This window comes from Pagrus pagrus (genome assembly GCF_965226575.1).
Source record: "Pagrus pagrus genome assembly, chromosome: 9".
Taxonomy (NCBI): domain Eukaryota; kingdom Metazoa; phylum Chordata; class Actinopteri; order Spariformes; family Sparidae; genus Pagrus; species Pagrus pagrus.
In genome coordinates this window covers 30104271-30120688 of record NC_140193.1, presented here as the reverse complement: position 1 = coordinate 30120688, position 16418 = coordinate 30104271, and the positions used below count along the sequence as shown (strand labels likewise).

General features: G+C 40.2%; 1 protein-coding gene across 2 annotated transcripts in view; it reads right to left on the bottom strand.

Moving 5' to 3' along the window:
* The window catches only part of pikfyve (phosphoinositide kinase, FYVE finger containing), a 34268-nt gene that overhangs the window by 11514 nt on the left and 6336 nt on the right, over nt 1–16418 (bottom strand). The window contains exons 3-24 of one of the 2 annotated variants that reach the window (XM_084362105.1): nt 14596–14763; nt 12791–12900; nt 11361–11532; nt 10921–11128; nt 9935–9961; nt 9643–9723; nt 9377–9533; nt 8177–8334; nt 7169–7280; nt 6777–6924; nt 6456–6620; nt 5916–5978; nt 5684–5813; nt 5142–5322; nt 4912–4986; nt 4441–4548; nt 4177–4317; nt 2813–2939; nt 1852–2717; nt 792–1196; nt 237–337; nt 84–155 (exon numbers count right to left, since the gene is read on the bottom strand). In XM_084362105.1, the coding sequence (XP_084218231.1) occupies nt 84–155; nt 237–337; nt 792–1196; nt 1852–2717; nt 2813–2939; nt 4177–4317; nt 4441–4548; nt 4912–4986; nt 5142–5322; nt 5684–5813; nt 5916–5978; nt 6456–6620; nt 6777–6924; nt 7169–7280; nt 8177–8334; nt 9377–9533; nt 9643–9723; nt 9935–9961; nt 10921–11128; nt 11361–11532; nt 12791–12900; nt 14596–14763 (3775 nt within the window). The remainder of the gene's footprint in view (nt 1–83; nt 156–236; nt 338–791; nt 1197–1851; nt 2718–2812; nt 2940–4176; nt 4318–4440; nt 4549–4911; nt 4987–5141; nt 5323–5683; nt 5814–5915; nt 5979–6455; nt 6621–6776; nt 6925–7168; nt 7281–8176; nt 8335–9376; nt 9534–9642; nt 9724–9934; nt 9962–10920; nt 11129–11360; nt 11533–12790; nt 12901–14595; nt 14764–16418) is intronic. The other variant, XM_084362106.1, reaches the window with a different exon arrangement.

The window sequence follows — 16418 nt, the reverse complement described above, 5'->3', positions numbered from 1 at the left end:
CACACACACACACACGATAATGATAATGAACTTCTTATAGAAGCTTTGTAGTTTCATTTGAATGGATTTTGTCTGAAACTTACCTGAAACAATATCGCTCCAAGAAAACACCCAGACAGAGGTCATTCTTGCCATAGAACTCCATTGTGACAATCCTGTTGACAACAAAGGAAATGACTTCAAATTCATTAAAAGAAAGTTGTTTTTTTATTAATCCACTCCATATGAAAGTTTACCATGGGCTGACGCAGGGATTGGGTGCATTGTTGGACTGAGCTGATGAACTGCTGAAGAGCACACACAGTCTCTGATGGTTGACAGGGTTTAGACAGTCCAGCTGAGGACGACAACAAACACAAACAGGTCAAAATTAAAAAGACCCACAAATGCAAACACTTCCCCTCAAAAATAACAGGTCTGGGCTGGGGTAGGCTCCAGCTCATCACACCAGTCTGAAAGCACTGCAGATATAAAAAACGGCGGGAATGCAGTGGAAATACTTTCTTCCATCTGTAGTGTGAATTCTACCACTGTTGCAGGTCAAATGATACAAATTCCTGCTAATGGTTTCACATTATTCCACTGTTCTACAGGTGGCGATAACGTAAGAAACACAGGATTGTACCAGCAACGGCAGGAAGAAGAAGACTATCTTCAGGTAAACGTGGGTGTTAATACAGGTTTCACAGTGTTCAAAAAATCATCTTTTCAAACATTTAATGAGGAAGGAAATGCATTCAACATGTTTGTTTGACTTTTGAACTATTTGTTTGTGTGTCCACACTGCTTACCTTTGGGGCCCAGCTCATTTCATTCTGTTTGCTCGGCTTCTCCTCTTCACTGTCAGACTTCACTGGTGGCTTGACTGTAGCGTCCCCCGCCCTGCTCTGGCCACTGACAGGAGCTGCAGAACTGGCAGTGTTGAAAGGGTCGGTGGCTTCCCTCTGCCGAATACGACCTCCCTTTGCTCTGTAGTCTGCCAGCATCTTCGCTAGGTCCTGGCTGCTGCTCAGCTGCTCCACAATGCGGGTGCTGGTAAGGCTGTGGGAGGGCAGGACATCAATGGGCTTTGGCTGTGGGACGCCATTGGTCTGTCCACTCACTAGGGAGGAGGGGGCAGAGTCTTTGAGGAGCTGCCGCTTTCTGCGCCCATCCAGTTCCTTAAAATCCTTGTTGAGGAGAGGAGACAGGTAGACCTATGGGACGGGAAAAACACAGGTGAGCCTGGTACCAATAATAACAATAATAATAATAGGAAAAGCTTCCTGTAAAACTATTAGACAGTCTGGAGCTTCAGCGATTTGTCAATTCATCAATTCATTCATAGCTGATTGTTAGAAAAATATGTCATTTTTTAACATACTACAAGGAACTTTGTAGTTATGAAACAGTCTCCTACATAAGCAAAAAATATCTTTTAGGGCAGAGTGGATCCTGACACACAATGTACTCTGTTTTGCTTTTGTCCACAGTGGATGCTAGAATCAACAACAAATGACAATTCCTTGTAACAGCTTAAGCTAAAAATAGTTGTTGGTTTCAGCCTGTAAAAAATAAAAGTCTTCTACTTTTCTCTGTTTAATATCCTTGTATCATGAATATCTTTTGGACTACAAAACAACACAATTGAACACACCACCCTGGTCTCGTGCAAACTGGGATGGACCTTTCTGACCATATTCTATCATTTTACAACGTAAACAATGAATTGGTTAATAAAGACAATAATCTGCAGATTAATTAATAATGAAACGTATTGTTAGTTGCAGCTCTTATTCAGTAAAGGTAAATTAAGGAGATGTACAAAAAAAACAAACCATAACAAACAAAAACAACAACAAAGCTAGGTACCTGTTCTGGGAAGTAATCCCTGCTGGGGCAGTGCATGCCAGCAGGTGTGAGAAGGAATGGTTTCTTAAAGGTAATGAAGGGGGAAATGCACAGGATGATGTCCTTCAGCTCCTGCTTGAACACAGCAGAGATGGACTTCAGATGGTCATCAGATGAAGTCACCTGCTCAGCCACAAACATGCCCGTATCATCCTGTAGAGGGTCACGGAACAACCTGGGAGTAGGTGTCTCTGAACCTTCCCCATCCTCTGTATCAAGTGACTCGTCCTTCACTAGGCTTCCCTCTTCCCCAGTCTCCCCATCAGATGCCCTGATGAGAGTGTCTGAATCCATCTCCTGGTCCTCTTCCATGAGGAATGGAGGGGGGACAGAGAGAGATGGTGCGGGGGGACTGGGAAATGGTGAGGTCATTGTCTCTGTGTTACCAGCCTCCTCCTCCACAGAAGAATGTGATTTTGGGGTCTGTTTGTCTTGGAGAGTGTCTACATCTCCATTTTTGGATGAAGACTCAGAGGGAAGCCCTTCCTCCTCAGGTTGTCCTCCAAGTGCAGAGTCTTCAGCCTCTATGGATTTCTCCTGGCCCTCTCCATTCGTCTCTTTCCCTCTCTTCTCTCCATCTGCCTCCTCCTCTACAGAAGTGCCCTCCAGCAAGCAAGGGAACGAGGTGCTCTGGGCCAAGCTGGGTGGCATGGCAAACTCGTCCATGAGGAAAGAGATCTCCAACTGGGAGTGGTAGGCCACGCACATCATCAGCATAATAATCTCCTTCACCCTGGCCAGCTCGTACTCTGAAGCACCACGCAGCTTAATGGAGCATCCAAGATGAGGAGAACAGCCCTCAAAGAACATCAGCGTCTTCACTTCATCTGGAAGGACAGAAAACAAATCAGGGTTAACGCTGCAGGATGTCACAGCAGTATTCATTGAGAGTAGGAGAGGAGAGAGCAGGTGTGCTTCTTACTGTTGGCCAGTGTGAAGGGCTGCATGTAGAACTTGTGGCAAGTTCCCAGACGAGGTTTGGTGAGGAGCTGGTCCATGGACATTACCAGGTCTCCCTGGGTCATACGACTCACCCTGTCCAAGACTTGCTGAAGTGACAAAGAAGAAAATTTTAGAGCCCGTCTGATATATCAGTTGAGTGCTATTATTGGCTGATATTGGCCTATCACAGATATATTGGTATACGTGCTGTATATGTTGTCCGAAATGCGCCAATATGAAAACTTTTTTTTAGAGATAATAATGCAGGAAAAGATTCTTGAGGTACGTAATTATTAAATTCCGACCAAACTTTATTGTTTCAGTACACTGATGTCATTTAAGACAATTTTTATTGGTAAACAGTAAAACATCCTGTCTCCATTACACATCTTTGCCATGGGTGTTTGAGGGATCACACCAAAAAATGTGTGTGTATCAGCTGATACAGAACCAATCACAATGTTTGTTTACAATAACTTCTGGGAAGAAACCCCCTGCGTCATACGTTAGCTTACATAAAATTCAACTGTCTGATGTTATTTCAAAGTGTATACATCTCATTTGTCTAAACTGCATGTTTGATGCCTTCATGTCTCATTAATAACAACACTTTGACCAGTGTTAGTCGAGAGACCTAATTTACCTGTTGGGCCACAGACTAAAGAAAAGTTTACCCAAAACCAGCAGTTAGTCTGAGAAGCTGCTGTGGTGACTTTAGCAAAGCGAGACAGTACATGAGAAAGTACAGCAGAAATTTAAAATAGGTCGGACCAAGTTGTTTTACTATATATCTTTCAAATTTACAGTTATGGCTGGAAAGTTTCCAATTTTACATAACTCCACAATGTAAATTCAATGCAAGTTTTCTGCCTCAAAGTGTTGTTGGCACAACGTCATGTGATTTGGTCTATATCGACACTGATACTGGAATTTTTTTATTCTCGAATATCTGTATCAGCACTGGTCCAAGAATTGAGTATTGGTCGGGCTCTAGAAAAATGTAAACGTAACTTAAACATAGTCAGAACCACTACGGAAAGGCCTTATTTTAACTTCTAGTGTTTTTATCCTGTGTCATGATTCAATCTTCTACATAACACTTTAACGTTTTATACTTTATAATTTGCTAAATTTTGCTTTGTTTGGTGTCTCTGCCTGTCCAGCCGGTCTCATGTTGGATTAAACCTGCGTGTTATGTGTGGATTGTTTTATGACAAAATAAAACCAAACCACGATGAGGTAATGAGGTAGAAAGCATGATTCAAGGTTCTCTAAATGTTTATACAAAAACTGGCTAATCCAGAGGCTAATGCATGAGTTAAATAGCACTCATACTATACTGACCGGTTTGACGTTGATGACCAGTGTGATGCCGTGCTCTAGCAGCATGTCCTGAGCAATACGAGACACCGTCTTCTCCACTAACACCAGGTTTGGACGGACGTCTACAATGCGCTGCACATAGTTCTTCAAAAACTCTCGTTCCTGAGGGAGAGACAAATATTTTTTTAGTCTTAGAAAATGAGGGCAAACACAACTGCAAAGCAGGATATAAAATGTGTTTCCTCTACAGTCTATTGGTAATTGTAGTCAGTGTGACTTACTGACCTGTAGCACAATGGGGTCGATGCAGGTAAACTTGGTCTCCTCCCTGTACAGATATTCTATGGAGCACTTCAGCAGCAGAATCTTTGGGTTTTTGATGTATGGGTTCATCTGATTAAAAGGTCAGAAAAGTATCAGGTTTTCAGCTGAACATCACACACAAGCTGTGCTTAAGCCATTTTTATACGTTATCGCTGATTTTGTTTGTTCAACAAAATCTGGACATTATTGCTGATTTTAAAAAGACAGAGAGTGTGAAAATAATTCTAAACACAATAAAGAACAGCAGGATCCACATCTTTATTTTTCAAACTGACATGAATTTCAAATAAATTTACATACAATAAAACAATCAAGTGAAGTCCAGCTTAAGTATTTGCTTTTGAAACACCATGAATGAACATGAGACAGAAATAATCCTTAAAGAAAACATAAAATGCTGGATCTTTGCCGGACAGAAGAACATAAGCCTACCTTCTTGTGGGCGATGCTCTTGGTGCAGACAAAACCGTTCACCACCGTTGAGTCAAACTTTCTTCCTCCAGGAATCTGAAACACAAACAGACATTCAGTTATACTTCTGAAACCACCTGAAGCTGACAGTCTAATCAGATAAGCTTATATTTCGATGCACAGTTACATGAATGTGTATAATTTCTGAAGAGTGACTGCAGTTTGACTGATTTGATGAGATGGTGTCTGACCTTCTTGATGTGGACCAGCTGGCGGATGTCCATGTCATCATCGCAGGTGCGGACGTCGGGCCGTACTGTCTGGACCACCTGTCGCACCACAGGGACAATGATATCCCGCCAGGACAGCGACAGAGACTCACTGTAGAGCAGCTGCTGCAGCAGCGCCATCATGTGGCTGTGGTTGGCTGAGCTGAACAGGGAGGAAGAGTGAGAGAAATTTCACAAAAACATTTCTCAAGTTTTGTTTTGTTTGTTGCTCTATGGAGACCTTGTGTTATTCAAAGTGTTCCACTTTTTGCTTCATCTTCTCTACGTTAACATCAGTAAGTGTGCTCTCCTGAATGTAAATAAATGCTGAAATGAGTAGACAATAAATCAGACCATCAACAGAAATTGAATCAACAACAATTTTGACAATTTGTTAATTGTTATCAAGTAAAAATAAAAAAACCCATTATTTTTATGTTTCAATCTTCTCAAATGAGAAGATCATCAGCTGTAATGGACTGCTTCTATTCTGCATAATTACACTGGACACAAACAGCACTCACAGCAGCCTCTCCATGGCCTTCTTCTCTCCGTTCTCCTCCCTGAGCTGGTCCAGAGAGCTGTGATGCCAACCCAATGGTGTAAATAGCATCTCTTTAGCCTTCTCCTCCACACGACGGTTGAACAGAGACTCTACAGGAACGGTGTCAAGTGAGGAAGAGAAAGCAGATTTGCTTAGCTACAAGTTAGGAATTTCAGTATTATATCTGATTTAATCATGTTCAGAGCTCCTACCCTTGATGAAGGCATCACTTATGACAATGTTCTGTCCTCCATCCTCAGAAACAAGAAATTCAGCTAAAAGAGGAGAGGGAGAAAGAGAGAGAGAACAGCATGTCTATTGTTTCTATCAGTATGGATAAGTTTGGACTGTGGATTGCGATGCATTCAGTAAAATATATAGTACGGTAAGTCAAAGCTGAACCAGGAAAACTGTCTGTAAACTTAAATGAATGTTTATGACAAAAAGTTTGGATATGAATTGTATTGTTCACCTTTGTTTTCCTCTTCCAAATAAACCTGACTAACCTGGTTTGTATAGAACTAACATGATGTTGTCACTGTTTTGACTGTTTGTTGCCTCGTTGGGCCTATTTCTTTAATATTTTGCCTGCTTCAATGGTCTCAGTTATTAATGTTAACATTAATAAATACAAATAAAACCCAGTTATAGTTAAGTGTTGTTTTCCTTCAATCAATTAACCAACTGACTGAAAAAAAAAAAAATGTTCAAAGCTGGACTGACTACCAGCCATTGCGTGTGGTAATATTTACATTTCTGCTCAGCGGTAGGAGGCACATGTGGATACTTGGACTGTTTCTTGATGTGGAAATTCACATTGTTTTGCTCCATGTTGAGGTTGATCGAGGCAGCTGAGTCACTGTCCGCTACCGACTGGAAACTGCTGACGGATGTCCCCTTGCTGTGCCCGGCAGAGTCTGGACAGGGAGTTGCATCCGGGATTTATATTCACAGATACAAAACCAAAGCCACATGGAGGCAGCTTGTGCAAAGAGCAATGATCCAAGCCAACAAGGTATGGTGGCAGGGATAATAAAAAGGTTTTACTAAAACATTAGACATGCAATACATACTGGGAACGGTGTACTCTGTCTCATCTGCGAGCTGTTCTGTGTCGCTGTCATCAAACTTGATGTCCTTGAACCAGGATGGCTCTGAATGTCCCTCCAGGGAGTTGACACTATCACTGTCTGGAGACGGTGTTTCTGAGAACTCTGTACTCTACAGACCAGACAGAGTGACATCATCATCAGCACATTTCAGCTCACCCGAAATAATCTGTTGAAGCTGCTCGATATGTCCTCTAGTGTTATCAGAAGAACCTGCTAAATCAATCAATATCAGCTCGTGGTGTGTCTAAGTATGTTGTGGCAAATGTAAAACAATTTAAAAGTGCATCCTTAGTGATTTGTTTGGTCTCTTTTCCAGTGCATGCATTGTTTACTCATCAGAAAGGGGCTGTTACCTGGAGGGGGCGGTAGAGAGCATACTCATCTCTGAACAGCTGGTCATGGTGAGTGACACAGTCCAGCCAGCGACCGTCCACTAATGCCTGACCAATGGCTATAGCCTGGGCCCTGCAACACAGGAACATCAAGATCAAGAGCTGCTCTGACGTTGTAAAAAACTGGATATGTAACAGCAGCCACTCATGATGAGCCTTCTGCACTGAGCTAACACATCAGGTTGAGGAGAACGAGCCAAATACAAGATCTTATTTCTCACAGAAACAAATGTAGTAATACATAATGACCATGAAAGGTTAGACGGATATAGAAAGGATAGCTGCTGCTATTGACATATATCCTGAGTATGTGGCGTAGCCTATCGTCGATCGCCAAGAAGTAACCCCTCAGTGAAGATAGAGAAATACCAACCAGTCAGATGAATGTAATATGTAATACATCATGTGATTGTAGAAACACACACTCAGAAGTGGTTTCTCTAACCATCTTTGTACATCTAAGGCTGTTACCAATCAGAAAACTGGGTCAGGTTAAGAAGTTTAAAAAAAAGTACACCTGGTAGAAAGTATGAGCCAATATATGATGCTATAAGTTGTAATGCCTCTGAAGCGAGACCCTTCTGCATAGGTAAGTTAACACTTTGGTCAGCACAAGGACCGTCTCCGGCTGATCTTGATGTTACAGCAAGAACATTCTATTTCCCTTAATCACATTAATGCAGTGGATTACATTTTGAGAACACTCTGTGAACTTAGAGACTGCCATTGATTAGCATAGTTTAGCATAAAGACTGAGAACAGGGAAACAGCTAGCTCATCTGCCTTATACTGCAGCTATAGGTTGAACTACTACTACTACCTACTATGGAAGTGTTATCAATCTTCTCATCAAACTCTTGGGAAGAAAGTGAATAACCATACATCCTGAAGTGTTGAACTGTTCTTTCAGTATTCCTTCGAAGACATCAACATAATATAGAAAAGAGTGTTTGTCCACTGAGGTGCTACCTGGTAGAGATGGTGCCATTCCTCAACAGCCAGTTGACAAGCTCTTTTCCCACAATGCAGTTGGGGTAGGTCCTCAACCAGTATCTGTGGTCCTGGAACTCCATCCCTGTGCTGTTGTGGCAGATTTTCTTCCACAAGTCCTTTAGCTGGGAGGAGTCCTGCAGGATGTATGGTATATGTCAGTATGTAATAATCAGTAAATCTTTATGTTTGTCCCTCTTAGGATTGTATTACACTGCAGAGGGAGCCTCAAAGGATCAGTGTGGGGATAATAAAATACTCAAAGGGAATTCAATCTACAATCATTGATTTTCATGGCACACAGACAGTATTATCACCTTTTTAAGTAGTTACAAGGAAGTTAATTTTTTTTCTTAATTCTTGCAGCCCCTGTGGACAAAAGTGGTATGAGCACCATCACCTCCAGTCATAAAGCTCATAATCTAGCTAACATTTGCATCTGTTTAAGAAGCAAGTGAAAAAAGACTCAACATATTTTTAATACTTTTTTTTCTTTTTAAAACGCATCGGTTTGCAGGATGCACAGCAATGAGGTATTGTATCTGTAAGATACAGTAAGATAAAGTAAACTTTGCTTCAGTAACGTCACCATTCATACACTCGGCTTATGTGTACTCCTATAGCTAACAGATTAGGGTGCTTGATTATAGTAATTATTGTGAGCTAGGGCTAAAGTTGTCAACATTCTCTTGTTATGTTATGTTTTCATAATAATAAGGCAACTCCTCAATTATGTTTTTACATAACAAAAAAAAATAAAAATATCGAAAAACAAAAAAAAGTAGCTAATTGTCTCGCTGATGGTCGTGTTTGCTTACATATGGAGACATGAATATTAAATTGAGACTGTTTCATAATCCTCTTAGCTGCTAAGATGCCTCACTATGTTCCCTAGCTTGTTTCTAACTGTGTCCATCTGATGTTTGATGCTGAGCAGGTAGTGTACAGATTGTTGCAATGAGAAGGCTAAGACCAAACACTACAGCTGTGCAAAACAATGAGCTTGAACTCAGTATAAATCCCCCTAAGATGTTGCAGATTTCGGTGACAATTCTCTAATTCATCAATACAAGTTCACATTGTTTTCACATCGTCATATAAAACCTTGGTATTTTAAAAATATCAAGCAACTTTTATCAGTGGTGAAAAACAGTGAAAGGGAAAGAATAAAGCAGTCACCAGTAGGATCTTCCTCTCCTCCTCACTGTGGTCCAACTTGGTGCCGCTCTTGGTGCCTGAAATGGCTCGGTTGGTTGGCGGGCTGACTGAGCTGTCGTAGGAAGGCACCATGGAGGATCCAGAGCGGTCCAGTGACAGGTTGGTCACACTGGCAGACCTGTGGTAGAGACAAACAGGGACCGTTCACACTGCTGGCATGACTCAACTGTGCTGAATAAAGCTGGAAAACACTGTACTGTACAAGCAAACCCAAAGCAGTGACTGACCTCTTCCTGGCAGGTGATTTGCCTACGTCTTCTTGTAGCGTTGTCAGTCTGGAACTGTTCTGAGGTTCCTGGTGAATCATACTAGTGAACACACACACAGACACACTTTGATTTAGATTCTTTCTGTGGTTATCTTTACACGTTCTCTATGCTAGCTAGTCTAATTTATGATCAGTGAATTTGAGCATGCAGAAGACTATTTTTATAGAGCTAGAAAGCATTGGCTTTTACTTACAGACAGTTAAAGCTTAGACAGATGTGAAAAATGAATAAAACAAACAGCAAGACTCACTTCTTTCTCATCCCAATAGGAGTTTTTCTATGCCAGGAGAGAGAGAGGAAACAGATTTTCTTTGAGGCAGGTAGAGAAAATAAGCAAGGAGCACACCAATTCCAAACAACAGCAGCAAGTTGGGCTTATCAAATGCATGCAGTGTTGGACAATCCTCTAAACCAAGATATCCTTGAACATCCAGTTAATAATTTGCCTGTTGTGTCCATGGTTACTAAAATCTTATTATTAAAAAGACACTCCATTATCAATTAGTGAAAAAGTAATTCAAAGAGGAAGATTAGACCAGTCCTCGTGCTCATACAGTCATGCTTTACTCAGAGTGTCATCCTAAAATAGACGCTCCCTCCGTTCTTCTTTCGAGATATTCATTAGTTAGAGCCAGTTTTCCACACTGCATTACTGGCCTGTCAGATCACGTGCTGCAAAGCTGATCCAGTGAGATGTTTCTTTACATCTGACTGAATGAGTTCTACGTCACGGTGGTTGCAGGCATACAGTTAATTCCTCTTTACGATAAAGGTCATAAAGATTCAGGCTCTAGTCGGGGCTAACTGGCATGTTTAACATGCCATAATATGATTCTGTTTGATAAGTGCATGGGGTACAGTACATACAAAGCACACACAAATGCTTTTAACAGCAGAGAATCAAGACAGAAAAATAGCAAGCACAGATGAAGGAGGCTGGAGAAAAGATTGGGGTCGTTGTTTTCCATCATGAGCAAAATCATAACATGACAAAGCCACTGCATGTGCTGGCAGCACATAACAAATCCTATACAACAGAAAACATGATGTAAAATGCAAAGTTGGTACAAATTCAACATCAACACATTCAACAATCACATCTTGATTCAGAGTAAAACTCTGTCTGACTAAATGACAAATATGAACTTGTTTCTTTCTGGGTAGATTAACTGATGAAAGATAATGATCAGATTCCCCCGGCTTAGTTTGGCCCAATGTGCGTATGTGTGTGTTCACCTCTGCCAGGTCAGGTCTTCCTCAAGGAAGATGTTCCTGCTGGCCTTACGCCCACCCACAGGTGTCCGGGGCTCACTGGGCTCCAACACACATACAGAGCAGGGAGAGTCAGACAAGGCGCTCAGGTCCTCTCCGATGGAGCCAGAGTCAGCTGAGTGTGCGTAGCTTAGTGCTAGTTTACGGCAGTATGTGCAGGCTCGAAGGTCTCCTAAAGTACAGAGAGAAGTCCGAGAGAACAAACAAAAACAGGTAAAGGAAATTTAAAAAAAATCTTGATTCTAATTCCCAACTCGTCAAATACTGATGCTTTGGGATTGAAGGTCGGGAATGAGACGCAAAAATCTTTCTTCCAAAGAGGACCGTTAAGTTTGTTGATCTATTTTGTGATTTTCACTGCACAATAAACTAACTAACTAACTAATCTTGAATATGTCACTTACCTGTGTAGCCCATGAACTTTCCAGGGATCTCCTGGTTGCAGCACCGGCTGCAGAAGATCTGGCCACACAGTCGACAGTGATGCCGGCGGCGGAAGGTTGTGAACTTCTCATTGCAGTCGTAACACTCCTTACACTGGCTATCTGGCATCCAGTATTGTTTCAGATCGCTGTCCTAAAAGGGAACATTAACCAGAGCACACCACTTTTAGCCACTAAGAGCTAGTGAATGGGTTTTAGCTTATGGCAAGGCTTTCAAAGCGCCATGACTCGAACATTTATAATCAAAACAGCCACAGCAAGTGTGTGTTCACTGCAGTGTCAATACATCGATTTGTTTGTTTGTTTGTTTGTTTGTTTGTTTGTCTGTCTGTCAGGAACAGTGCACAGCTTCTTGGCTGTATCAAAGTTATCCTCAAGCTAATTTACATCTGTCATCCCTGGGCAGGAAACAGGGGATAACATCTCTGTTTAGAATATTAACACTGTAGTATAAAGATGCTAATACAAGACAGTACATATTCACTATACAACAACATCAGCATTCATGCATGATGGGTGCATGACTGGGTTGATTTTAGCCATGTTTTCATCTGGAATTTAAAAACAGTGACACTGTGGCACTCTCTTATATATAGTAACTTGGATCTGTGCTGTATCACACAGTCACCTCCGTTGGTCATCCTAGTTGTCCTTCCGTTATCTGAGCACAGCGATATGAACTCTATTAACATCGGCAAAACACACTGCTTTTATAAAGTGTTTGCAGTGACGTGTTTTTCTAGCTTGTTCCCAGCTTGACATACAGTGAGGGATGTTTGAAAACAATGATAAAGATCACGTACAGTTTTGCTGCATCTAAGAGTAGCTGGTTTCTCATTTAAAGTTCCTTAGATTGTATTTTTCAGTGTAACACATCTGCTTCATGTTAAGTGTCAGGTAAGTATGTGAGAGCCAATATGAAATGTTGGCCATTGTTGATGTTAATTTGACTGCTACTTCATGTCTGTCTTTACCATGTGCAAAAATGAGTGTCATCCACATACATTTCTGTTTCAACTTACAACTTACAACATACAAGTATGAGGTCCTTGCAGGACACCAACAGAGTATTAACAAAGCAGAAGTCTTGTTTCTAGCTCCGATGCATCGTCTTCTCATACAAAGTTAAGACTCTATCCATTTAATTACATTCACAGTCATTTAAAACTGGACAGTTCTGAGAGGAGAACATTGTGATTTACTATATCAGATGCTTTTCTCAAGTCTAAGAATACAGCCCATGCAGCACTCCCACTGTATGACTTATAGTTTTTTAGTGAGAGGCAGTTAGCCATTTCAATTGAATATACAGTTAAGACATGTCTAGATGACGTACAAATGAAGCAAGGTAAGTGATGGTAAAGTGTTAATGTTAGACTGGATGTGAATACCTGGCTCTTTCCCTCCATTATTTCCTTCAGCCTCTTCAGTGCAGTGCGAAGTTGTACAGCTGTGCGAGGGTCATGATTGCTCAGAGGGGTATCTGATTTCCTGCTGCCGTCTAAAAATCACACATGTAGGCGAAACACACACAAACAAACAGAGAATAACTGAACAAAGCAACTGAAAAAGTCCACTTGTTCTTTAAAATCCATCCTACTGCATTGTCAAATATTTATATTTTTTAAATATATTGTGAGTGAGGTGATAATATATCAATTCCTCTTCATCACAGCGGATTTAAACATGGTAGTTAAGTGAGGAACATTTGACAATGCACTGTAACACTGCATGAATAACTCCCTTAAAAGTTGCAAATGTGTATAAAATAACACATGATGCGATCAAGAAAAAAACTGGGCAAGGAACAAAAACATGTTTAATATATATAAGGTAGATGTTAGCTTTCAAACCATTCATGACAAAGATCATTCCACTTATTAGTACCTGAGTGGCAAACATTAGGGCAAACCAAAGACTAATAGAAAGCGCTTCATTGAAAATGCAAATATCAAACACACGCACACACCCGCATGCACTCAGACACACAGAACAGTTTGTGTAAGGCCATTCTTTCAGACCGAGTTGTTACAGTCAAGCTAAAAGCATCTTTAGTAAAACCACACAGTGCAGAAGACCCCTCACCTGGCCAATCCACTGTAATCAGAAAAGACATGAGAATGGATATTACAGCCTGCTCGTGTATTCATCTTTCTGATGTTTTTCAACAATTCATATTTTTTAACACAACATTTAGCTTGTTTTCAAGTCTTTCTCACAAGTCTGCTACTTTGTTTTGTAGATTTCTCTGATGAAGTATGAAATGTGAACAGAACAATCATTTACCGTCTGTTTATTTCTCTTTAATTAATCAACGACTATCTTTCAAAACAGACAAATGGATTCACATCTATGAAATAAAATACTATAAAACCTTGATCATGCAAAAGATTCAACATTCAGAGTGTTTTGGTGTTCAATTTAATTTTAAATGTTAAATAACGTCTTGCCCCTGCAAAGAAGTGACAAATAAAGACACAAGGACAGAACTAAACTGTGGATAGTTCAACAATATCTGTTCATAGTTTTCTCTGATAGAGATATTAGGATTAAGTGCTAAAACTTCACTACAACTGGTCCAATATGTAGAATCCAATGACAGAAAGCAAAGTGTGAAAACAACATTTTTGTTGCAAGACAGGGTCTATTGTGTTATCAGTGGCCCTTTGATTGGTTTATCCATTACAACACAGAGGTTTTAAAAACACTGACAGTGTTTAAAATGACAGACACTGCAATCAGCAAATGTGTGTAGCGAAACAGAGTAAATCACTGTGTTTTATAAAGTCAAGTTTTAGAAAGGCATTATTAATGCCAGATGGGATAAATAAATAAAATGTCCTACCGGGTTTCCCGTCCTATTTAATCCCAGTATATATATGCTGAATATAAGCCCTCAGTCATTTTATCACAATCAAGATATCGAGAGGCTTTTACTTAATGTATACATAACAAGAAACATATAAGCCTACTTTACAAGCTGCAAACATTCAGCAAGACTGACAAATCACTACATTTAGAGAATACCTTACCCCAACAGCTGGAAACGTTGTGTAATCCCAAAAAACATGTAATAAGAGTTTGTTGGAAGGTATATCCACCACAAGCCTGTTTCCTCCTGGAGACAACTTTTCTATCTGTTTAAACACATACAAGCCTCAAAAAGCAACATCTGTACTCTGTGTGTGTGTTTTACCAGAGACGGTGGAGGTACGTCGGAGGTGGTCTGGGTGCTGTTTCCGGTGCGTCCTCGAACCGTAGAGTGAGTGGGAAGGACTGGAGGACCAGCTACTCCTCTCTGATTGAGGAGAAGGGGATGGCACATCTGGCTTCTCAGAAACAGTTGAGGGAGGCCGTCCCTCTTCTACACACAAACACACACACACACACACACACACACACACACACACACACACACACACACACACACACACACACACACACACACACACACACACACGTAAGACAAAGCAAAGAACAATATTTTATATTATATCATATAATCTTTTTTTACCTAATTTTATAATAATATTCATCTATTTTTTGTATTCAACTCAGTGCTTTTGAAATGAGTGTTTTTTAATTATTTACTACTACCAAATTTTTATTATTACTATTTACGCATCAGCAGAGTACTGTTTTATTTATTATATAGTTGTACAGAAATAACCACTAAAACTGTGAATAGAAACCAACAACTTGCATTAAGTTTTGTTTAACTTAAATGGTGAAGGGCCTTGCATTTCTATAACGCTTTTCCAGTCTACTGACCACTCAAAGTGCTTTACACACTTTTGCACACACGACAATACACTGATGTCATGCAAGGTGCTAACTGCTCATCAGGAGCAATTTGGGGTTCAGTATCTTGCTCAAGGACACTTCGACATTGCAGCTAGGGGAACCAGGGATCCGATTTCTGGATGACCTTCTCTACCTCCTGAGCTACAGCCGCCCTTTTTTAAGGCTTTTCATTTTGTTATTACAAAAGAAATCAATAATTTTTTTCAATGAGGTACAGTTTATACATGCTGATACAGCTTTCAGACATATCAGTCTTTATACAAAAGTGTTATCTTTGTGGTGGGTTTAATAAGCAGTTTACGTTTTTCATTTTTCATTAAACTCCAATTGTTGAATTCCCAGAGCATGTGTGAGTCTTTACATATTGTACATCTCTTCAACAATGTCCAGTCAGTGTCTCAGAGTGTGCACCTAGCGGCATCCGTGTTGAACCATTTCCACGAGATTATCTTTTTGGTTGCCGCTATTAGAAATTTAATAAGACACTGGTCCTCATGTTTTATATTTTCTCCTATCAGACTACCTTAATATAGCACAACACATGACTTTGGTAATTAATAACATAGTATTATTTCCAACTCTACCCAAACTTTTCTGACATTCCAAACATACAGTGTGACCTGCATCTTCTCTCTTCACTCCTTGTGGTTTTACGTTGTACTTTACATATATTACACATTTTTATTTTGAGTTTTGTCTCCCATTTATATACTTGTAAAGTGAAGATACCACCACATATTACCAAACCTTGACAACACACTGATATCACTTCACCAACAATGTGATGCACAAAATAGATTTCTTTTAGGTGATGCCAATAATTACCTGCTTTTCATGGCCGACACCAATAAGATGACGCATATCTGAGGGTAAAAAAGCTAAGACGTAGTGAGCAAAGACCATTTAAAATAGCATAGATCTATAAAGATTTGTTGTGTCGACATTTTAGATTTTCTCCCTGCTCTCTAAACCCTTGTGGAACCTGTATCGCATATTGAAATTGTGTTGTCGTTGAAGTATGTAGATGCAGTGCTTGTTAGGTCAATGAAAGTATTTTGGGTAAATATTATTTGCTCTATTAATCAGCTATAAAATTCACTGATACTGATATATGGCCAGTAATGTAATATTCCCAATATCAGGCCGATGAAGTATCATGCATTCCTAGTTCTTGTAAGCATTACAGTGTCACAATCAATATTTGGTTCATAGGGG